At 36.3% G+C, this 25,556-nt stretch overlaps 1 protein-coding gene across 1 annotated transcript in view; it reads right to left on the reverse strand.

Moving 5' to 3' along the window:
- Nucleotides 1–3,182: 3,182 nt before the first annotated feature.
- Nucleotides 3,183–25,556, reverse strand: part of LOC129503908 (T-cell receptor-associated transmembrane adapter 1) — a 35,029-nt gene continuing 12,655 nt past the window's right edge. Inside the window, exons 2-6 of the mRNA XM_055316380.1 lie at nucleotides 24,318–24,425; nucleotides 17,139–17,175; nucleotides 10,725–10,786; nucleotides 8,565–8,653; nucleotides 3,183–3,808 (exon numbers count right to left, since the gene is read on the reverse strand). Of these exons, the coding sequence (XP_055172355.1) occupies nucleotides 3,551–3,808; nucleotides 8,565–8,653; nucleotides 10,725–10,786; nucleotides 17,139–17,175; nucleotides 24,318–24,425 (554 nt within the window). The 3' untranslated portion in view covers nucleotides 3,183–3,550. The remainder of the gene's footprint in view (nucleotides 3,809–8,564; nucleotides 8,654–10,724; nucleotides 10,787–17,138; nucleotides 17,176–24,317; nucleotides 24,426–25,556) is intronic.

Consider the following 25,556-nt stretch of genomic DNA (forward strand, 5'->3'; position numbering starts at 1 on the left):
GGGAAAAATAGTAACAATGTATAAAATAAATTAAACCCAGAGCACAAAAGCCAGAAGGGCAGAAGTAGAAGTACACTGTTTTAAGGTTCTTACACTATACCAAGGTAGTAGTATATCATTTGAATATAGGCTGTGATAAGTTAAAGATGTTTATTATAAACTCTGAGCAATCACTAAAATGACACAACAGACTTCTAATTAATATTCCAACAATGAAGATAAAACAGAGTCATAAAAAAATTACCAATGTACAGTTGGCCCTTAAACGGCATGGATTTGAACTGCATGGGTTCGCTTACATGCAGATTTTTTTTGATAAATATAGTACAGTACTGTAAATGTATTTTGTGATTTTCTTAATATTTTCTCTAGCTTACTCTACTGTGAGAATATAGTATATAATACATAAATATACAAAATATGTGCTAATTGACTGTTTATGTTTATTGGTAAGGCTTTCAGTCAACAGGAGGCTATTAGTGGTTAAGTCAAAAGTTTATGTGGGTTTTTGACTGTGGGAGCAGGGAGTTATGTCCCTAACCCTTGTAATGTTCAGATATCAACTGTAACATAGAAGTCATAAAAAGGGAAAAATGAGTGAAGAATAGATGAGAAAAATAGAAAACAGAGACCAAAAGTATTGGTTTAAACCCAATCGCATCAATAACTGCATTAAGAAGAATGGTCCAAACACCCTAATTAAATGGCAGAGATTTTCAGATTGGATTAGAAAAGCAAAACAAACTCTATGCTGCTTATAAAAATGCATTTTAAATAGAGAGAATATAAAAGACTTGAGTAACTCTATCAACCAAATTAACTAATGGCATTTAAAGAATATTCTATCCAACAAAAATAGACTATGCATTCTTTTCAAGTGCATATCATCATTCACTGAGATAGACTATATTCTGGGCATTAAAGGAAGGCTCAATAAATTTAAAAGGATTCAAGTCATGTTTTCTTACTACAATGGAGTTAAATTAGACATCAATAACAAAAAGAGATCTGGAAATTCTTAAAATACTTGGATACTAAGTAACACACTTCTAAATAACCCATGGGCCAAAGAAGAAATCAAACGGAAAGTAGAAATATTTTAAATAAATAAAAACACAATATATCAAAATTTGTGGGAGATTTATAAGACCAAATACCTAGTTTGGACAAGAAGAAATTTCACATTACTGACCTGCTTTCACTTTGGGAAGCTAAAAAAAGAAAACACACAGATGAAAACACATTGATCAGAAAAAATAATATAGATCAGAGGGCAAAATAATGAAACAAAAAATATAAAAACAATCGAAAAATTATGTGAGTGGTAACTGGTTATTTGAGAAAATCAATAAAATTGATAAATCTCTATCTAGACAAAGTGGGGGGGGGGACAAATTCCCAGTATCAAAGAGAGGTTAAATCATTAGATTCTACAGATATTAAAAGGACAATATGGGGATATTTCGAACAGCTTTATGCCAAGAAATTTAACTGCTCAGACGAGAGGGATACGGTCCTCAAAAGATGCAAACTACGTCATTGACTCAACAGGAAATAGATAACTTGAATTGTCTTTTCTCTATTAGGAAATTTACATTTGTAGTTAAAAACCTTCCAAATTATCAGTCATCAAGTACATTTGAGTAGAATTCAAATGATATAAACCAGTGGCAAAAAATTCAAATATCTTTAGGAGCTAGCGTAAGTGAATGATGTAGATTAGTTACAGGAAGAAGTAACTGCCAAAAATACAATCAAACTTTATTTTTACTGAACCACAGTATGTATAGAAATGTAACACAAATGCACATAATAGTGAAGATTTTGAAAATTTCAAGTCAATGTATAATTATTAATTATTATTTCTATGTTTTTATGGTTCTTTTCTAAAATCAGGGACCTGGTTCTTTTTTCCTGCCCTTAGATATTAATATATTTTGGAATTTTTTTATGGCATTGTAGACTTCAAATATTTTACTTTAGCATTGGCATTTAATTTTATGCCAGTTCATAATGGAAAAACAATTATTGACAGAAGTTGGTACTTCCAAATGTGGATAGAGTTCTTCCATGACGTGCTCTTCCTTCCTCTCTCTTCAGGTGGATGGCTCCTCATTGTTCAATTCTCAGAATTAAAATGTTTTCCTCAGAGATGCCCTTCTCCCCATTATTGTTTCTCATTCTTCCATTTTCTTAATTGTATGTTTTCCCTAGTACTTATACTTTATTAAACTGAGACTCATCTTTTCTACACATTTCTAGCTCCATGGGGGCAGTGTCTACCTTGTTTTACCTCTGTTTTCCTCGTACACCAGTGTCTAAGTTAGTGCCTACACTGTGCTAGGAGCTCAACAAGGAACTAAAGAAAGAATGAGTAAAATCCACTAAGTCCTGATTAGAGGGCAGGACTACAGCTCCCATGTACATTTTCTTTGGTTAGTGATGACTTGAGACTCAACCAAACTCCTCTTTCAAATGGAGGAAGATAACAGAAAGATTTGTTTTTAAATAACTTCTTGGAGGGTAGTTTAGGAATTGAAATTGGACACATACTCTGACCTACTCATGACCTTTTAGAAGTATATCCTATGGAGATTCACTATGCACATGTTTTAAAGCAGCAATTCCTTTCCTAGGCATCTAGCCTCAATAAGTCATGTAAGTACTCAAACGTGTGGAAATGCATTCTCATTGCAATATTATTTGTAAAAATGAAAAACAGAACTTGGAAGTAAGCTAAATGTACTTTCAAATTATTTGAATAAATTCTATGTAGTCATCAGTGAGATGCTATGCAGTCATTAAAATTATAGTATGTAACTATACTTAGTTAAACAAACAAGGAAAATAAGTCCCCAGTATAGTAAGTGAAAAAAATTTGAATAATATGTATAAATTTATTTTTTTGGTAAAAAAGAAAGAAAGAGACAACCCATGTGTGTACATATGGAAAGTTGCTCATAGTGATCATCTCTGGCAAGTGGAATATCCAAATCCTTTTTTATTTTTATTGTTATAAGGAGCACGTATTAACTTTATAATAATTTTTTAAAGTAATAAAGATACTTCCATTTGGAAACAATACTTCTTAATTCCACTTCTAGTAGGGATATATTTAATGTCTCATGTCTTTCAATTAGAAATTTCTTTCAATTAAGGGGTGTTTAGATGTTTTTTTAAGAGTGGCTTTTATTTTTCTTTCAACATGTTCTAGAAGATACTTATGCTTAAAACATTTTTTTTGTTTGTTTTATCTGAGTATTAAGTATTGGTGAATTTGTGACTTCGTAATTAGGCTCAATTTGCGACCTTGAAATATTTCATTTTACATTTTACTATTAGGCATGTGTTAAGCAAATCTAAACAACTAATTTTCATGCCATTACATTTGGTGTGCAAGAACCTAAGCTCTGGATGAGAGATAAGCCACCATCCCCCTAACAAACGATTTAGATCGTCACCCTCCCATACCATGTTGTGCCACATACGGATTTTGTTTTCTTTAACATCTCCAGTAAGAGCCAGGTTATTGAGCTAGGTCACAGTCCAGCTAGTTTATAGATTCTTTCTTTGCACGAATCAATCCAAACAGTCTGATGGGATCATCATGAACATTTTCCTCTATTTCCGGGTTCTCAAGTGGGAAACTGTTTACCAAAGTGGTCTTAGAGAGGCTGACGTCCTCTGCATGTAACTGCTCATCTTCATCCTTGTCTAACACATAATTATTGTGTTTCTTGGGCTTCCTGTTCTTCCCCTCACAGTTGTGATCCAGCGAGGCATAGAATACCTGTGCTTCCTCGGATGCCTAAAAAAGAAAGGCATGTTAATTTTTCATTGTTATCTCATTCCTTAACTTTGATGACTTCTGGGAATTTCTAAGTCTATGAAAAACAAGCAGCTTGTTTTCTGCACTTTGGCTACCTTGTTTTGCCAAATTTGTCCGGTCGGATGACAGCACAAAACAGCAGCTAACTCAAGACTTTTGAGTAGAAAAACACTTCAATGAAAATTTTCCGTATTTTGATTTCTTTCTTGTACACAAAATATACACGAACATTTTGGGTGGACTCTCACGGGCCTCTCCCCCTGCCTTCACCTGATGTAGCTCTTGTGCTGCTTTTACCAAGTGATAATATTCCAATCTGTTAAGCTGGGCACAAGCACGATAGGAAGGAAGGCAATGAATATCAAAATCTACCTTATATACATTTAATAACTGGTCATTTGATGGTACACACAAAAGTCCCCAATTTTTCTACATTTTTGAGATTCGGGAGTATCAACTATAAAGATTCAGATGACAGTATCCATTTATGTGACCAGCATCTGGCAAGAATTCTATTTTCCATCTCCCTCCCATAATTTCCTTCTCACCTGCCTGTCTGCAGGTTCCCTCTGAGCTCATTACAGGTTGGCCTGGAGATCTTCATTTGCACCCAGGAGGGAGGGTGTGCTGGGCCTTGGCCTAGAGCCGAGTCAATACTAGAATAAGGACAGGAGACGAAGGAAGCCTGGGGAACCAGTAGACTTGAAGGCAACACTTTGAATTTGGAGTGGGAAAGCCTTGCCTTGAATCCTGGTTCTGTAACGTACTTATCGTGGGACCTTGGACAATTTTGAAAAATGACTTTGAGCCTCAATCTTCTCACTTATCAGTTGAGGGTACCTATCTTCCACTGTTAGGAATAAGTAGAGATAATATAGGTAGAAGCTATAATCATTGCCCAAAGATAAATTGGGGGATTATAGTCATTAGAAGTTGTAGGCTAAAACTTTACGACAGCCATTGAATAAACCAAAGGATTCACCCTTAAGAGCAGGCCCCAATTATATCAATTTGTGGGGAGCATGGACTAGGGAAGCAACAATGAGGTTAACAGAACTTCTAATGCATCAGTAAGCATCTCCCTGTTGCCCTCGTTTGCATGCTAAGAGTTACCTGTCTTAATATTTGCTACTAGGTGGAAGGTCCTATTTACAACCTCTCTGGTGTCTTGTCTTTATTTTCCCTAAAATAATCATTTCGGGGAAATTGCAATAGCTGCCTCACTGTACCTTGTTCCACTCTCTTCCCTTTGCCAATTAGCCTGGCTGTGGTCTTCAGATTATCTTCCTAAGCCACAACTTGGATAGTTTTACCATCCTGTCTGCAAAAATTTAGCCTATAAAATCTGAGTTTCATATTCTCACATCTAAGGTCACCTTTTTTATTTTGATCCTGCTACTCCCTCTCCCCTGGCCCCCTAAACTGTATTCCAGGCAAGCAGGACAATTCACTGCTTCCCACACACACCATCTATTTCTGCCTGCTTTGCCTTTGCCAAGACACACAGAAGGAGATTCAAAAATAACTAGAAGGCACTCAGTGATACAAAGGGATGGATATCTTTTTTGTCTGTCCAGCACATTGTTCCCTTTTTTCTTTGATAAATTCTCCTTTTTATTTTGGGAAATCCTTCTGCTCTGAGTCCTGGAGAGGCTGCCAATTATAGTCCTGTACCCCAAGCCTAGCACGAACTAAACGTGTGATTCAGGCTAGAACCAACCAACCATATCACCCATTTCCTTGGCAAAACAAGTTGGTCCAGGAATGGACATGTGAAGGATGCCTGGGTGGCACAGTGTTGAGCATCTGCCTTTGGCTCATGGTATGATCCCAGGGTCCTGGGATTGAGTCCTGCTTCGGGCTCCCCACAGGGAGCCTGCCTCTCCCTCTGCCTATGTCTCTGCCTCTCTCTCTGTGTCTCTCATGAATAAATAAATAAAATCTCTCTCTAAAAAAAAATGGACATGTGACTTAAGCAGAGCCAATTATATGGCATCTTTGGAATTGATGTACAGATGTTGGAAAATGTGTTTTTTCCTTGGCACTGGGAGGAAGAAAATCTGGGTCCGTTCGTGGCTTGCCCAGCCTCCACAGAAGGGTCTATTGTTAATAGAAGAGAAGGAATTCATTTAAGCAGGAGAAGCAGGAAGGAGAAATGGAGAGAGTCCTCATATTCAGTCATCTCAAAAACAAAATACACCCTTCCATCTCCCAGTTATAGGAGGCAATAATTTCCCTTTTTTGCTAACGTGGTTTGAATTTGGTTTCTCTAATTATAACTATAAGCAATTCAAATAACATATGTTTTGTCAACAGTTGGTCAACTTTATCAAGTGCTTCAGAATGCAAAGAATGTAAATTCTGAGAAAGTATCACAGATTGTACATAAAGTGTCCCTTGTGACCTCCAGAGCATGGTTTCCTTTGAGTGTATGGGGTGGAAAAAATATTGCCAGTAGTAAAAGAATGTGTATCTATGGAAACAGTAGAGGAAAGTAAGAATCGCTTTAGGAATTAGGGAGAAATACAGGTAGAAGGCAAATTTTGTGGTTTTGTTTGTTTTTATTTTTAAATATCTGGGTGATTTGTGCATACTGGTCGGTAGATAGTGATGGTTCTTTAAAGAAAAAATGGAAGATTGAGACAAATGAAATAATTGAAGGTACAAGACCTTGAAAGAAATAGAGGAAATGATGAAAAGCATAAGTAGGGTATTGGCTTTGGAAAGGAGAGCGGATACTTCGGACATAGGAGGAAAAGGCAAGATCAGTGGGAGCTGTGACATCGAGGGGAACAAGCTCACACTGGTGTCCCTTATTTGTATTACAATATAGGAATTTTGTGGACTCATTTTATTATTAGGTTTCCTGATGACGTCTTGCTAGTTAATGGTAGATATTGAAATTATAATTTCTGAACTGTACACACCATTTTTAAAGGGCAATAAGCTTATTTCTTTTTCCAAGAAACAGACACTTTATCCATAAAGCTTTCTGCATAATATTGTAGACTACTTTTGTAATTGGCCAAAGTAAGTATTGTAGCAGCAAACCGGGTAGTGGTTTTCATGATAATGATCATTCTAATAAAATGGAATTGAGCAAATATAAAGAAATTACATTTAATTTGTGGAACTAAATTTGTGAGAAGGATATAATAGAATAAAGGCTAATCTCCTTAGAAGTGTCTTTAAATACATAATTTATAAAATAACAGGCTTTTAAAGACATTTAAAGCTTTGCATAATTTCCACTTGAGTAAAAACCAGATGTACCACAATTCATATGTACTAAATAGTAACTTTTATTATCAATTTTAAGTTCCTTTACAATTAAGGTGCAGTGCATCTCTACATTTTAGATGGTGTGGTTATATTTTAACTTTCTCTAAGAAGTTTTCTTTTTATTGTCATGGATTTAGCAGGTCATATGAGAATATGCAGGTTTATATACCTTTTGTCTAAAAAAAATTTTAGCACTAATTGAACAGCAGGTGACAGATTTGTGCATCAGAAAGTGACTTCATATCTGCTTAAACCTTACCACATCTTGGATTCTTAAAAACTTCAAGAATTCTCATTTTTTGGTGGACTCATATAAAGGAAAAGAGAAAAATTCTATCTTAATGGAACTTTCAAGATGTGACCCATCTTAGGGAGGAGAATATTTTTTGTAAGACAGAACTAAGTTTAGCTTCTCTTTCTACTTAGTACTTGACTGCATTAGGGCAAGTTTTTCATCCTTCTCAGGTCTCTGTCAAATGGAAGAAATAATGCTGTTTCCTTCATTAAACTCTAAGACAATAATACATGTAAAGCAATACAACAAGTCCTGACACAAACGACTGCAGAGGAAATGCTGGCTGGCCCTGTGACTATTTTGAGGGGTAGCAAGAGAACACGTAATTGAAGGGACAAGATCTTTTAACTGAAATGTATAACATTTCAGGAGCGCGTAGATGAAGAATTGTGCATGGCTTCTGATGATGTCAGTGCTATGTCTGAGGAAGTTGAACTGATTTTGGTAGGAAAAGGAAAAACTATTTCTTCTTGGGTTTTTATATGTTTCCACTTACATTTATATCCTATTTAACCCTACACGAGTCATGTGAAAATCTCTTGCCATTAACCCACAGCCATAGAGCTGTGTGAAAATTTACACTCATTTGCCTTATAAAATAAAAGTATGCTCTTTTATATCCAGCTAATTTATCTTTTAACTGAAGCATTTTCTCTTTCGCCCACCCCACTCTCTCCCATTCTCTCTCTGTCTCTCTCTCCTCCATTTCTATCACTCTCTCTCATTCTCTAAGGCACAACTTTCTCTTTCTCTCCTTCCCTCTCCCCTCCTCCCCCTGTCCCCATAAATTCCTAGCATCTAGGTCTTATGAGCATTATATACATGTCACCTTTTATGTTTATTTTTGTAAGTTACATAATTTTTTTCAACCTGAAAGAAAAAAGCTTAATTGGTTAATAATAACATCCAGTTGTTTCCTTCAGTATATTGCCTTTGTAATGGTACACAATTTTGACTTTTTGAGTGTGGTAAACTGTACTGTTTATTTGCCTTTGAGGTTCCCTTTAGAGCTCAGGTCCCAGAACTTGACAGTGTTTGGCCTGTAAAATTGCAGGCTTCAGATGTGAATCAGAATGTGCTGCTCTTATATTCTTGAAACATGCAGCTGTGCTGTGATCTAGGCTGAGCTTGACCCCTAATACAGACAATAAAACTCACCTGTGTAGGCAGGGTGGCTCCTTGCAGTTCATTTGTACATCTCTCTGGTCGGGCTTTCATTTGTTCATAGCAATTTTCATCCACTGGTTCTTGGAGATGAAAAGATCATGATTTACAATGGAAAAATGAAAAATGCTGGCACAAATAAAAATACATGACCCCAAAAACACAGCTGTAAATATGAAGCCCCCAAGGATCTTTCAACTTGTATTTTTTGTGGAGATGCAAAAAAAAAAAAAAAAAAAAAGGATGCACAAACCATTTTATGCATATCAGAATGTGAAGAAGTCTTTTGGCCCACAGCATCACTTGGGATAAAGACTAGATCATATTAGTTTATGCCATTGCAGGATATGACAGGCTCATCTCAAGCTTCCATTGGATGTTATGGAGATCCCATGTGTTCTTTTCTATTTGGGTATGATTGCAAGTGATGCAGGGGGCCACAGCATAGTGTGCATGCACTGATGATCGCAATTTGGTCATTTTTTCCATGAGTAAGAAATTTTATTCAGAGGTATATAAACACTTATGTCCTATTTTTGAAAAAGAATGTTTAGATTATATTTTTTGTTCCAGAAATCAGTGATAGCACAGCCAGGCTGTTTTGAGGGTCTAGAGCTCTGTAATGCTGATCCTAATTACTTAGAGTTTTTGTGCAGTGTCTGATACCCAGAAGACAAGCAGACATTTCATCCCATAGGGACATGCTTATTATATCATCCTTCCCTTCCCTCCACCTCCCCCCACCCCAGATATGCCTGTTTGAAAGGGAGAAGAAAGAGAGAAAGTGACTTGTAGGATGGCCAGTCCACTTGGCAGAAATGTGGATTGCACTAACTTGATCCCATAGAAAAAAGATATATTTACTGCAATGCAAGTTATCTTATAATCAATCATTCAACCCTTTCTGAAAAGCAACACAGAGGAGTGATGTTTCTTGAAGCATCATCCATGGGAAACATGCATTAGATTCACCTGGAGATGTGTCAACTAGCAAATTCCTAAATCCTATTCCTAAAAACTACTAAATCAAAATCTGTGGGGTGGCACCTGTGCTGCCTTAGATATGGAAATTGCAGATACGGTGCACATTGCACCACCAGAGTAGGTAAGAATTAAACTCTCAAATATTACAGGTGGATATGAGGATTCTACAATGTGGATTAGAAGAGCAAGTTATTTTTAATAGGTTAGTCTTAAGAAATAGTTTTGATTTCTCAGAGTATACAGATCAGAAGACACTTTACAAAGAAAGACAAAGATTTAAATACATTTTTAAAATTAAATAAAATTTGAATCCTTTAATGGTCTCACATTCCTCATTTTAGGAGAATTGCATATACAGAGATTTAGATAGTTTGGATTTGATATACAGAGATTCAGATAATTAGTTCATTCCTAGAAATTTCTGTTAACCCCCAATTCATGAATTAAGTGAAATGTTTGCAGGGCAAGGATGGGGTTAAATGCTAGTGGTTAAAAAAAAAAAAAAAGATAAATAAATAAATAAATGCTAGCAGTTACCCTCACGGCTTCTCTCATCAGAGCTCTGGGATCAGATCATGGAATTTAGTGGCATTTTGTTTTGGGGTGGTTGGAATGTTTCAAATAATAAGGGATGCTGGGAATTGAAAAATACTTGTTACCTAAGAACAAAAAATGTATAGCCTAGTCAGTGTGATTTAGCTCTTCTCTTTTCCCACTTGCCATCAATGTAGCCCTAGGTTCTCTACTTAACATGAGCAGCTAAAACCAGAGAAACCAGTGAACATGCTTGTTGTTCCGGATTATTCACTGTAGATTTGCTTTTATAGACAGAACACAAAGCTCTGTTTCCCTGAGCCATTTTCTGTCCTAGAAATAGCTTTATTTCATAGAATTGTGTATGTCAAAATTCAAGGTAATAGTCTTCCTGTATTCACATTTCTACTACAGTAAGATGAAGAGAATATAGAAAAACAGGATATTGCAACACAATTGATATATGCAGCATTAGAAATATATACTAAATAATATGCTAAACATTATTGAATCTATGGTTACCATTGGGATATTTAAATGTGATTGCAACCAAAAATAAGCCACCTCAAATGCTGTGGAAAGGAGGGGAGGGATTAATTTATAAATAAATACAATTTCTAGAAAAGTAAAACTTACCTGGGACCATGTCATCTAAGTTACCATAAATTGGTGTGTCTTCAACATAATACTCCTCCTCCCTATAATAATGAAAAGCAATTGATCTTGTTAGAACCCACTTTACACATAATTCTTAATTCCTCAGCTAAATTCTATATATGATAGCATGTTCTTGTTTAACCCCCGCCAACCAAGGTAGATATGTTATGTGCGAGTGATTGGATGCAATGAATGTGCATGAATGCCTATATGCACGTGTGTGTATATATTTTTGACCTTTCAGGAAATAATAATAGCAAATGCTTACTCAGCACTTATGTTTGTCAGATGCATTTTATATATTCATTTATTCCATTCTACAACAATCCAACCAGACAGGCACCATTGCATCCCATTTTATAGATAAGTCATTTAAGGCACAGAAAAGTCATATAGTCTGAAGGTCAGAAGACTAGTAAGTGGCAGAGCTGGGACTAGAACCTAGGTTATCTGTGCTCTTAACTGTACATTGCACTGCCAGGTTACTTGCCCTGTGTATCACTCTGAATAATCCCCTAAACCTATGTTTACTAAGTAAATACTAATTGAGAATGATGCTTAAAAAAATAAGAGGCCAAAGAAATACTGTAGACTCAGCTTGACTGATAAGAGTAAAATGATTGATCACCTATTACATCCATGTGGTGTGCTAAATATTTTTTATATATTATCCCAAAGTCCTGGGGAAATTCTGCAAAAATATCATTTCCCATTTTATAGATGGGAAGTCTGAGAGTCAGAAAAATAGATTAACATATTTTCCCTAGCCTTATGTGTAATGTCAGCAATAAGTACCAATTCTGAAAGCTTTTCTTTATGCCAGTGCTCACTCAGCCCTCAGAACATCTCTGAGATCCACCCTCCTCCCCCACCCCCTGTTTTTTTGTTTTAAATCCCTACTGTGTATATAAGGAATTTGCAACTCCAAGAGTTAAATTGTCCGAAGACAAAGATAGTAACTGGCAGTGTTAGGATTGTAATGCTAGTCTTGTCCAAAAGCCCTGAATACTATTTGCTCTTGATGTTTGATTAAATTTCCTTACAGCTTCATCTGAGAAATCCTTTTAGGACTAGCCTAGACATCCTATCATTGTCACCAGACAACGGCAATGGCCCTGGTGACCAGCTTTCACAATGACAGGCTGGGAACAGAGGAACATATCAGGCTGCGAGAGTGGCATTTCATAAAATAGCAGCAACTGCTTTAACTTTGAGATTACATATCATCAAGAACTGGAGGGAATTGCATGAAAAGAAAAAAGAACACTTATCTCAAGGCATAACACCTATTTTACTCCCTATGCTTCTGAAAGAAGACACAGTATATGTAAATAGTAAGTAGGTGTCTTTAAAAAAAAAAAAAACAGATCAAATGATACTTATATGAAATGGCTTGAAAAGTCCAGATCCTGGCATGTATATCTCTCATCTGATAACAAAGGAACTCATCTGTAACCTTTCTTTCCATCAGTAATTCAATACAGCTTAATATTGGGATATGGAATAGTCCCTGTTCATGGTTTTTCACCGGCTGCATAGAGAATATAATAGCAAAAGGTGAAGAATTTTTAATAAGACAATCCATCCATTTTCCTAGCTCACACAGATAGCAGATACAACCTGCAAATGATAAATCATGTCCAAAAAATGAATATCATTTCATTCCCTATGAATGAAAATAAGATGTGATTTATAATGCAGTGCCCTGTGTCTGCAGGCAGGTCTCAAATGATTAATCATCCCGAATAAACTATTATAAAGGAACAGTTGCCTAACCAACAAATTAAAAAATATATTTTTACTTAGCAATGCCAAATAGCTCCAGCCTATTTCAAATATCTAATAAACTTTAAGCACAAATGTTTGGTAGTGTTTTATGTGGAAGATCAATTACTATTAAAAATAGATTAATAAATAAGCCCATATCCCAGAGGCCAGTGCAGCGCTCTGAACATGGCCTTCTGACCAATAAGCACATTTATTGATACTCCAAAATTTAAAATAATATTGATTGTATTTTTTTGCTAGGGTCCAACTTTTTCTACTTTCATGTATTTTTTCTTAGTCCCTATTTTTAAAGTTTTAATATCATCATTATTTTTATTGTTAAGTCCTCTTAGAAAAATGCTTAAATACTATATTATCCAGGTAGATTAAATAAGTAAATTAAAAAAAAGTAAATTCAATTTTTAAAAAATCATTACTTCTATCTAAATGACTTTGGACATAAATTCTCTGAGTTTCAATTTCCTCATTTATAAAACAAGATTATTAAACTATTTAATCACTATTGTTCTTTTCAGCTCTGAAATTCTATGATATAATTGTAGGGTTACAATACCCAAAGAAAAATTAAAGATATTTCTGTAAAACTAAATAAAGCTATTTTAAGGGGCTGGGAAATAGATTGAGGAAAGAGAAAACTTAGGGGTCTATCAGAAATTGGTTTGGTAAGTGTTACCTTGATTTGCTTAATAGGTGTTTAAACTGGCAGATATATGCTTGGGCTCCATTCATGTATAAATGTTATACATTTAAACACATTTAAATGTCATTTAAAGCCATAAGAAAAGGTAAAACTACTTTATAGAATGAGTATAGATAGAGAAGAGGTTCATTAGATGAGCCCTGGTACTCTAATGTCAAAGGTTCAGGAACCAGCAAAGGACAAAGAGCCACTGGTGAGGAGGAAAACTATAGATGAGAGGACCTGGCCTGGAGAAGTGTTTCAAGAAGTAGAGAGTGTCAATATGTCAAACTCTACAGATGGACTACATACAAAGACACTAAGATTCGGCCATGGGGATTTCATTGGCAACCTTGATGAGGGCTGAGCTGGTGGATTATTGAAAGCAAAAAACTGAATAGAGTAGGTTAAAGAAAAAAGAGAAGAGGAGAAGCCAGCTAATATGGACAGAATGTAGATGGAACTTTCATGTTTTGCTGTAAAGCATACAGAGCAATGGAGAGGTAACTGTAGGCAATCTAGTACCAAGAGAGCTCTTCTTCTCTCCTTCCTGCCTTCCTTCCTTTCTTCCTTCCTTTTATGAAACAATACTGTTATATACCAACAAGAATAATACAAAAGGGATAGAAAAAGCAATGATTCAGGAGAGAAAAAGGAAGGTTGCTGGAGGGACACATTCTTGAGTGCACGCTCACTGAATTTTTGCTTTCTTTGGCAGGGACCATGCCATGGGTGTAGGTATCTTGAACTTGAGGTAAGAGGACTAAATATAGACCCCTGGTCCTGGGGAAGGGTATGAACCTAGGTACTAGCTTGGATGGTTGGAGACTAAGAAGTGAATCCAGTGGCATTCCCTGTGAGGGAGATGATTAATGTACTCTCAGAGCAATGGTATCTAATGCTAAATTTTTATTCTCTTGATTAGTGCTCCAATTTTTTCTAATATATCCACTTCTTTGTGGTGTCAATTAAACACAAGGTACTTATATTGCCAGTGCTTTGGAGCACTTAAAAAAAAGGGGGGGGTCTTTTGCCAAAGCTTTGGGGAAGGGAAACTGGAAAGGTCAGCCAGCATGAAGAATTCTAATGATATGGGGAAAGACACGTAGAGCAGTGACACAGAGATAGGGGTGACAAAAAAGACAATTGAGAATAAGGTTTTTGAAACCTATCTGTACTTCTCAAGGATTCTTAAGAAGGCATACTTGAAGGGACTGGGCTTCTTGCAGTCACATAGGGGTGGAGGTTGGCTTATGGTTATTTGTACATTAAAACAAGTAAACAGAAGGCTGGAAATCTTGGAGTTATTTTGGTTACAAACATGGCAGTGATCACAATAAGGGCCTTATCCGCACAACCACTTGCAAGTCTCAGATGTCTAGGAAGGCTCCCAGTTCTCTCATCATAAATGTCCTCAACCTTGAGAATGGGTGAGGAGGACAGCTAAGACCAAAAGGCAGGTTCAGGGCTAGGTTAGTGTGTTTAGTAAAGAGGGGAAGTGAAAGGAGCTTGCAGAGTCCCAGAAATCTAAGAAATCATCTTGAGGTAGGAGAATGGCTGAGACAAGATATGTTTAATCAGAAAAGCACTTTTCAGTACCACCCAGGAGCAGACCACGCAAAAACTGCCGGGAATCTTCCCTGAGGTTTTTGAGAGAGACTCCGAAACTGAGGAGTCATGATTAATTTCAAGTAGTTGTAAACCTGAACTGATCTTCTAAATTAGAGGATAAATGTAAAGCAAATGGGCTGGAATTTTCTTAGACCTTAATTTTCATCTGATAAAGCAGTATTTTTTTCAATCACCTATGCTTTATAAGGAAAGTATTACCTTATAATGTGTATTTTTCAGATGATAGAACTGAAGTTCACCGATGCTTATTTTGCTAAGACTACACAAGCCTCGTAATCACAAGAGTCTAATTAAAATCCAGAATTGTCTAGATCTTAAATCTATGATATTCTCACTGTATTAGCCTCCTAACACAGATCAAAAGACCAGAATTGTATAGAATGAGGTTTTAAAGGAAAAATAAAGTGGCCCCGGGGTAAATACCAGGAAGTGTATACCTGAGTTTCTGTTACATATAGATGCTACATTGTTCTTAAAGTGATCACAATTTTTGACCTACTAGTGCAGGAAGGGCAAGGATTTAGGGAAGCAGGAAGATAAGATCAGAGAAACAAATTTCTTTCCCCTCTAGCATGGCTTCCCACCCAAACCAATGTTGAATGGGGCAGAGACAGGGTGCAATGGGGAGCCTTAGCCTCAAACCACCTAAGAACTGAGAAGCATCTCCAATTTTTTTTTCTTCTACCTAAGAAATATAGCCTTTATTTCCACTTGCTGTTTTAATGTCGAAGTTTTAATGGCTGGAAATAGTTTTACATTTGTTTGTTTGTTTCCTGAAGCCTCCATGTCCTTCCTATAAAGGTGATTTGGGCTCCCAAACTACATAATCAGAAATCGACAAGCTGTGAAGTACATACATAATTAACATGCCCACCACTTATTATAGATAAAATCTGCATTGTGTATTCAAATTATGCCTAAATTGAGATTTATTACAATAGATAATAGATTATTAAATCCACAAGGGACAATCTGCATTTTTCCATCTTTGCAACTCTTGTCTAGCACAACTCCTATTTGTTGAACAAATATTTATTGAATAAATGAATGAATGAGTGTTATAAAAGAACCAACCTCTTTTTCACACTTGCCCTATGGGTAAGAGCCTGATTACTTTGAGGTGGGTATTTTACCAATTTTTTGTTCTAACTCTTACCATCTCAATCCAAGAGTACCAACCCAATCTTTAGCAGAATGATCAAATCACTAGACTTTCTATCACATTGCATCTTAATTGCCTTTCAAATGACAAGTGTCAAATCAATTGTACAAGAGATTAACTTCCATGTGGAAAATCCATATAGGGTTTTCTTTGTCATGATGTTTGTTGTAACCAACTCTGCAAATACTCTTGATATGAGATAATGCACTGAAAATTATCTCCTGTTATAGAATCCCATGTTAAATCATAAAAATAAAGACTTTCTTTTTTGTGTGAATCTGCCTACAGCTTACATCCTGCACCTGTCAGAGATATTTCCACATGGAGAAAAATTCTAAAAAGACCTTTAGAGGCTAACAGCTTATAATCTTACCTACCCAGTGAGAAAGCTCTGTGTTTGTGAAAGACCTTTCTGCTTTTCAGTCTACCATTTCAGAAAGGTCTTGAAGAGTCCTGTAGGAAATTCTCTATATTTAGATGTTTTTTTGATCCTAAAGGAGAAATCTCCAATTTAATAACACATTTGGGTCAGAACATATTGTACAAGAAAATGAAAATTCTTTGCTATTATTTACACCTTAAACCCATTGGAAAAAAAAGAATCATACAAATTTCTCTGCAATTAAGCAGGTATTAAAGAGAATCCATTATATCTGTAACCATATATTATTTTAGGGTTAATTTATCACATTTCCCCCATTGATTGACATTACTCTTAAAAACAGCACACCACAGAGCACTTTTATCTAAGTATATATGTCTTAAATTTTATTAGATATTGCCAGATTTCTTCTCCAGCCTGGTTTCTTAAGAGCCCCACAATTCCATATATAATTAGACTGCATTCTTACAATTTGGGCTATATCCATCTGAAATTGACAGGAATTCTGTAGATACCAGATTAGGATCTCATTTTGTCCCTTAGCCAGTTCTCTTATTGACAAAGGATAAGTAAGTAACTAAGGAAGATAATAACATAGCTTTTGATCTTCAGATAGGAGTAAAAGTGAGTAAAATTCATTTCATTTTATTTTTACCCAAATATGATATTGCCGAGCCAAACCTATAAGCAATATAGAATCTGTTACTTCCCCTTATTAGTTGGGAGTCATATAACTTATTTTCTACTTACCTGGGAATATAGTCTTCAGAGTAACTGTACATTTTATCTGAAAGATATTAAAAATAGACAAATTAAAAGAAATTTTGACATACATTTGTTAAATCTTCTAGAGAATTGTGAAGTTGGTGAGGGTAGCTTAGCCCCAGTGTCAGTTCATATCTTAAATCAAGACACTTGGCCACCACAACCAAGGTCCTCTGCTTTGGGCCAATCATATATATTCTTTCTTGATAATTTGAGATGGAAATACAGCACAGCTTGGAGGTAATGTAGGGCCCAGATGTGTTGCCATTTTATGCAAGGGAAACAGCAAACTATGAACATGGGGACCTCTACCCATGCCTTTCCTGTGGGGCAGCCCATCAGGAGTGGACCATACTGTCCTTTCTGCCTTCACGTTTCACGAAACACCTCTGCCTCCTTCTGACAAATTTCCGTCTTTGTCCTTGCTGATTTGAAAGGTTTTTTTTAAATTTTTTTATTTATTTATGATAGTCACACGGAGAGAGAGAGAGAGAGAGAGAGAGAGAGAGACAGGCAGAGGGAGAAGCAGGCTCCATGCACCTGGAGCCTGACGTGGGATTCGATCCCGGGTCTCCAGGATCGGGCCCTGGGCCAAAGGCAGGCGCTAAACCGCTGCGCCACCCAGGGATCCCTGTCCTTGCCGATTTGAATAAGCTTTTCTTCCTTACCCAAAACAAGCAAATGAAAACAACACACACACACACACACACACACACAAAACCTAGAAGACTTATTTATTTATTTTTGAAGTGTCTGTTAACACTTCATGTTATGTGAACAGCAACATAAAAGTTATGTTCAGGAAGTTTCTCTGGTTGTAATTCTATCTCATCCACATGGTGCAAATAGAAGGAGAAAGAAGATTATAGGGAGAAGAGATCAGGAAAAAGCTGGGAATACAGTCTAAAGTAATCAAAACGTAGAGTGACTTTTAGAAGAAACAGTATACTGGTCTGCAGTAACAATACTGACCAGAGATCTGAGGTAAGATCATAAAACCATGAAAAAAATTCCGAACCCGGGTGCTTGGATTGCTCAGTGGACTAAGTGTCTGCCTTAGGCTCAGGTCTCAGGGTCCTGGGACAGAGCCCCATGTCAGGCTCCTGCTTAGGGACTTGCTTCTCCCTCTCCTCCTTGTTCATGCTTTCTCTCTCTCTTGCTCTGTCTCTCTCAAATAAATAAATAAAATCTTAAAAAAAAATTTTTTTTGTACCAAGTCTCAGAAAGTAACCCACTGTTGAACCTTGAAGGTGGTGGTTCAAAGGCAAATAAAAGAAAATATTCTTACTTCAAATTAAATATATGTATTCAAACTTGAAAAATTATTTTTAAGAAGTTTTTGGTGAAAAGTAATAGATGCATAATGAATTATTGAGGGAAATTTAGAAATTAAATTTAGTTTTAATAAGATCAATGAAGAAGTCTTTATTATCTGTTCATCAGTAGATGTTCTTAGATATTGAATGGATATGTATACTATGACATTTATTATATTTTGACTGGGTATTAGTCAACGTGGCATTGAATAGAAAAATTTTGCAAAAGCTATTTCTATAAAAATGAGGCCCATTATTATCTAAGTCTCTGGAAATAAGACAGAGAAAATAGTAACCAAAGGATGATCTTTCAGTTTTAACATTATAAAAAATACCGTGTTTAGCAAAAATATTTCAAATGACTGAATAAGTCACCAAACAACTAGAAAGATTATATTTAGTTAGATTTATATATGATGAAGTTGAAGTATTCTCCAGAAGGGTCATTAAATGTTAGAGAAACAGTATTGGAACAAACTATTAAAATCATCATATTGGAGGATAAAATGGACATGTCCCATGTCAGTGTATTTGGAAGAATTAAAATATATATATAAGAATTTAGTGAAACCTTAGCCTGATGTATTATGGGAAAAATTCAAGATGAGAGATGAAAAGACTTTGGATTTGGTTAGCAGCTCTTCATGCATTTGCCATGTGACAATATGCAAAGGAAACTCTGATTCTCACTTTATCCATAAAATAGAGATAATAATGCCTGTAGCATATGCAAAGATGGGGAAGATAAATGAGATAATTTTTGTTAAAAACATTTTAGAAAACGCCAAGATTGATTTCAATATTATACCTTCTAAATCCAATCATATTGTCAGTCACAACTTAATTGTGCTGATTTGAATAAAGTCTCTTCATTAAATGGATTAGCTGAAAACAAGCTGATATAATTAAAATGCTATTTACAAGATTTATAAATAAAGCTTGATTTGTAATGAAATGACCAAATCTCCCTTTTGGCAAGAGGATTGTCACCAAATGAGTGTGAAAAGAAAAGATAAAAATTAAACAAAGAATTTGAAAACAAAAATAATGACATGACTTAGAGAATAAGAAAAAATAGGCACAGAGTCAAATATTTCCCCACACAGACTAATATTTTTAAAAGATAGTATGGATTTTCCAGTGAGAAGTGCTTGGAGTATGAATGTTGGTGCCTGGAAGGTATGTGTATGTGTAAAAGGATAGCTTTATGGAAAGAAAATGTTGTTGGATATATTATCAGTAAAGAGAAGCAAAACAAGGTTTGGACCAAAAAGCTTTGTGGGAGGAAAAGGAAGCAGAAGCAACTCTATGAAGGATATGATATAATGATGTGATGCTTATCTGGAAGGAAAAGAAACAAACAATGTAAGGAAGAAAATAAGTATTGGGTAAATGACATTGTCCATCCAGACTAATTATATATTTTTAAAAGATTTTATTTATTTATTCATGAGAGACACACAGAGAGAAGCAGAGACATGGGCAGAGGGAGAAGCAGGCTCCCTGCAGGGAGCCTGATGTGGGGCTTGATCCCAGGACCCCAAGATCACACCCTGAGCCAAAGGCAGACACTCAACTGCTGAGGCACCCAGGTGCCCCTCAAACCAAGCATATTGAAAAAGCACCCTGAAAGGATCTTGAAAAGAGTTCAAGGTCCTCTTAGAATTTAAACGTGTCATCTGAAGCTGGATGATGTGTACTCCTGTGGTCTTAGTAATTTCTTTCTCATAGTAAGATGTGTGGTAGCATATGATTTCTTTAAATGGGGGAGTGCTAATCAAAAGTTTTCAAGGTTGGAGCCAAGGAGAATGGTCAGCCAGGCTCAGGCTCCTGAAGACTGCTCTGTCATGAAGGCTTATAAGCTTATTTAAAATAAATGGCATGAAAAAACAAAAACAAACAAAAAATAATAAAATGAAATGGCATGTCTTAAAAGCTGGCTAATGATCTCAGTGATATTTAGCAAAATAAAAAGCAGTTTTTATATTGCTATGAAGCAGTTACGTTTGCAAGATTCTGTGTTGAGAAGAGCTGGGTGAGTTTTCACAATCCTCCCTGTGATTCAGACACAGTCACCTTGCGGTCAGGTTCATGGTTGAGAGCGTGTAAGCAAACATTTCCTTTTATGTTTTCTCCTTTATAGTGTTTACCCTTCCGTGTGCAATACATAACAACAAGAAACAACAGCACACGGCTTAAACTCCATAATAACATTTTTGGATACATTCTTCATGTGAAAATGTGAAAAAGGTGCCATAATTTTCTAGGGAGTGGGAGATACACTGATAGGACTTTGATGTATGAGCAAACCATGCACTTACTTATCCTTCTTCTCGCAACAGAGAAGAAAGGTTGGATAAAGAAAATGTTTTGGATTTAAAGGAGGACACCGCTAATACATTCCTAGCAGAAAAATAAATAAATATAATCCTCCTAAAGAACAAAGAATCACCTAAAAAACGTAAAGTTTATTTTGGGGAAAGGGAAAACTACATTACAAAGCCTCTAGCCAGCTCTGCTGCAGAAAACATCAAGGAGAGGCTTATCATGTCTATCTGATTGAATGTGTAGATATTGCATTGTTGCTGGAATGGAGATTTTCTTTGGTAAGCTGTTTAATACACCAGCAAAACTTACTCTCCGACTGTTCGCCATAGGTGGAGTCATCTCTTGCAAGTTCCTTAGCCACAAACAATAGCACAAAGATGCAAAAATAAAAAGTTCCAGGAGGCCAGATACAGGGGCACTGCGTTCGCAGACCAAGCAGCAGAAAAGCTGGCTAATAAATAGAATTGAATCTCCTCTGTCTGGTCTGTCTAGGAGAAACAAAGCCCAGAGGAGCCTTTAGTGGGACTGGAAAGGAGTCAGCTTGCAGAGCTTTTCCCAGAGCCACCTGGAACCTCTGCGTGAGACAGACAGTGCTGTTTGCTCCTGTGGACTCGCAAGGGTGGCAGTCATTGCTGATGCTTGGGGAAAGGGTCAGGAGGAGCTGGGGCAGTTGGGAGAGGGCTGCAGGGAGAAGAGGAGGAGGGAGGGGAACGATGGGCCTTTGGGCATCAACGAGCATGGCTAATCTTGCTAATAAAATGCAAGATGCAGGGTTGTGTGCTCACCCAGGGAGGGCAAGTTATGGCTCAAATAAAATAAGTTGCAGTAGGCGAATGGTTAGAACCAATCCTCTGAAAGCCTACGGAGAACTCTCTAAAATGCACCTGTATATGACTTAAATGGACACAGCAGTTGTTGCTAAAAATTCAGGTTGTTGCATAGACGTGTTAAATGATACGGAGATGGGGCAGGAAGTGACCTAGAAGCTGGAAGGGACCTAGAGAACACAGAGATGGTGGGAGCAGGGAGGAGCCAGAGGAGCTAAGTTTCCCTGAAATACCCGACACTAAAATTAGATGGGATAAGATGTAGTCATAGCAAGCCCTTAACAAATACTTGTGGGAGGGGGGTGGGAAGCAGCAGGACCACCAAGAAGGGTGGGGGGGGCCTGTGCCATGTGCAGGACTCACCCACTCAGTCCCCAGAACTGTGCTAAGGGATCTACAGAATTCTCGTGAGAACCCTGTGGTCTAGATGGTCTTTTTCACATTTTATAGACAAGGAAACTTGTCAACAAGGCAACTATGAGAAGGTATGTCTCTTATACAAGAGATCTCCCAGGTAAATATTGTAAGCAGGGTTCTAGTTCATGACAGGTTGACTTCAAAAGCCATGATGTTAAAAACAAATTGAGAGAACTGAAATTGATTTTTAAAAATACAGCAATGAATGTAATTTACTATTTCTTGCTTTAAAAAAAAAGTGATTTCCCAACATCCTGCTTTTAGACAAAGTAATTTATGGCATGCCTGAGGCAGTTAGGGTTTTGTACAATTGAAATGAAAAAAAAATTAGTTTTTTTTTTAAGAAAAACCCTGCCTTCCTTCCTTCCTCCCTTCTTTCCTTCCATCTTTCTTTTCTTAAAAAGTTAGTCTACTGTCTTAGTAGTGGTCAACTAAATATTATAAGAATACAACTCCCCAAAGGAGTTCATATGGTGGCAAATGGTATGAATACAGCTAAAAAAACTTCCCATGTACAAACTACCAAAAATGAGAACTGAAAAGGCCACCACTTGTTCCCTGACCCCACAAAGATCTCTGGAGGACTGCCACTGGAATCTACAGAAGGGTGAAGTACTAGTTCACATGGTTCTTCTTGTCCTGGCTTCCATTTTAAATTATTTCACCTATATAGCTCTTGATTCACCTTTTTTCCTTTTTTCTTTTTAAAAAGATTTTATTTATTTATTTGAGAGAGAGAGAAAGCATGAGCAGAGTGGGAGGGGCAGAGGCAGAGGGAGAAACAGACTCCCCACTGAGCAGGGAGCCCTATGTGGTGCTCGATCCCAGGACCCCAGGATCATGACCCAAGTCAAAGGCAGATGCTTAACCCACTGAGCAGCCCAGGCTGCCCTCAATTCACTTTTTTTCTAATTCAAGGGACACTATTATCTGCATTCATAAAATATCTTAATGGAGAAATCAGAATATAATCATTTTAAGCTATTATATAAAGAATGCTACTACTCTTAGCTCATATTTTTCTGTGGTAGAAGCTTTTTTCAAAGGTATTAGATCATGGGTCATTCATGCATCTGACTTATGAAATTTGTTTGAGAAAACATTTGATTTAAAAAAGAATTACTGAAATCCTTGCTAATGAAAAAGCATTGCCTGCCTGCATTTCAGGCATAGAAATGATATAATAGAGATCCTAAAAGAGTGTTGGTTCTTCTGGCCAAGGACATTTGGTCAACAATGTAAAAGCAGCATGTGCTAGTGGAAACCATTCTGGGCAGAGAATTAGATAGGGCCCTTATCCTTGACTTTGCTATTGAGTAGATGTGTGACCTCAGCTATGCCACTTCACTTTCTAGTGTCTCATATTTTTTGAGAGATATAACAGTAACATTTTCTTCATATTTTATATTTGTGTTATCAACACTGAAGAAGACATTCCTAAAAGGATCAAGGACTGTCCCCAGAATCTGACCATTGTTCTAAATTAGCTTCATGCCTAAGACAATTTTATTAACTTGGTTTTATTTATTTTCATCTGTTAAAATGCACCAACATTTTCTTTTCTATTCATTATTACCACTGAAATGTCAGCTAGACTTTCATATCCATCCAACCATCCATCCATCCCCCCACCTCCCCCAACACACTTGTGTTGAATGCCAATAGCACACAAAGATGGTACCAATTGCCGGGCATTGCACTATTTCAATCGTGTCCATGAGGGTGAAAGCCAAGTGGTTAAAACTGCTGACCAGCTTGTTGAAAGGGAAAGCCAACCTCAGGAGTGTTAGATAATAAGCCTGTGGGTCAGCCTGTTGCTTTTCCAGTTCTCCGATCCTGATCCAGGATCGTACTGTACTGCTGTACTTTGGAGGCTCTAACTGAAGCTGAGGGGTTTGAGCAGACTGTGGAAGATTGACGAGCTAGTTTTCACTCTTCCCATGGTGTATCAGTGAGAACTTTTATGGCTGCTGCAGAATAGGCTACAATTTCATGAGCTGTTGAGTTGGAGGGGGAAAACCACATCTTATCAAGACAATTCCTTCCTCCTCTGTATCTTAAGGCAGAGATAAAGCCGAGATTGGGAGTCTGTCTATATTCTAATATGATTGCATTTTTAAATTAGGAGAAGGGTGGAAAAAATATCAAATAGATTTCCTACAGATAAAAATATTCTATTGCATGACATTTCATAAAAGTGTCTTTTTCTATAGGTTTTCCAGTGACTTCTTTCCATTCAAGCTGATCCTATCTGGCTATTTCTCAAAATGTCTTACCTTGTCGCTGCTTTTCCACATAGTGGGAAATATTGAAGATCAGTGATACAATCAGAGCTAATCCCAAAAAGGCTAGAATTATCCAGACATAAAAGCATTCAGAGCTTCCTGGGAAAAAAAAAACAAACAGACGGAGGTATATAAAATAGCTGCTTACCAATTTGTTTTGAATTAGGTATTCCCACAGTTAAAACCATAGTATTTATTCATAATGAAGAACAAATTCTCTGCCAAGAAATTAATTACCAGTGACAGACAAAGGATTCTTACAGATTTCAAATGGGTATTGGTGATAAGTCCCTGCATTCAGCATGGACAAAAGGAAGCAAATTTCCCACATTCTCAGTGTTGTTGAAATGAAAGACATTTTCAGTCTAGCTGCTAAAATTCAACAACTGGTGACGGAGTATAAAACCTTTGGTTCAAAATTAACATCCAAATTATCCAGAATCATAATTTGCCACACTTTTCCCCTTTCTTTAGTCATCAGATACAGTTATACATACTTTCATCATTTATGGGTAACCACCTATCCCTACCTATAAATCCCAGGAGTATAGGATACTGTGTGTTGTGATAAAACAGTAATTCTGGCATCATAGTAACTTGGTTTTGTCAAGACTGGCCACAGGGTATTTTTCTCATACGATATAGAGACCTGTGAGTGGATATTGGAGAACCAACTATGCTTTTCTTTACCCTTGTGAAGAGATTCTTTTTTCATTCCTGAGCCCTAAGGGGGTTTTGTGGGATAGTGCCTGTCAGTTGCCCTTGATTATTTATGGCAAGTTTTACATGTATATGAGTGATTTCTAAGATAATAACCTTGATTTTTATATATAAGTATATGTGTATTATATATAATGCATATATAAAAATACAATATATTTGTATATAAATATATTGGCTTTATGCATAATACACGATATGTATATGTGTATACATTAGTGTATACCATATATCATAAATATACTAAATAAATATTACATATTATGAAATACTTATAAATAACATATATTTATATTACATATATATGATATATAATTTATATATTATTTCTTTATATAAATATATTTTATATCTGTATATATTATAGTTTCATATATTTATAGATATATATAAATTAGACTAATCATCTTAGTAGTCAAAGACTCATGTGAATGCTGACCCCAGAAAAGTAACTTATGATTCTATAACGCTATATATTTATGTATTCAACTGATACCAGACATCTCTTCT

Source organism: Nyctereutes procyonoides, unplaced genomic scaffold, assembly GCF_905146905.1.
Source record: "Nyctereutes procyonoides isolate TBG_1078 unplaced genomic scaffold, NYPRO_anot_genome, whole genome shotgun sequence".
Lineage (NCBI taxonomy): Eukaryota > Metazoa > Chordata > Mammalia > Carnivora > Canidae > Nyctereutes > Nyctereutes procyonoides.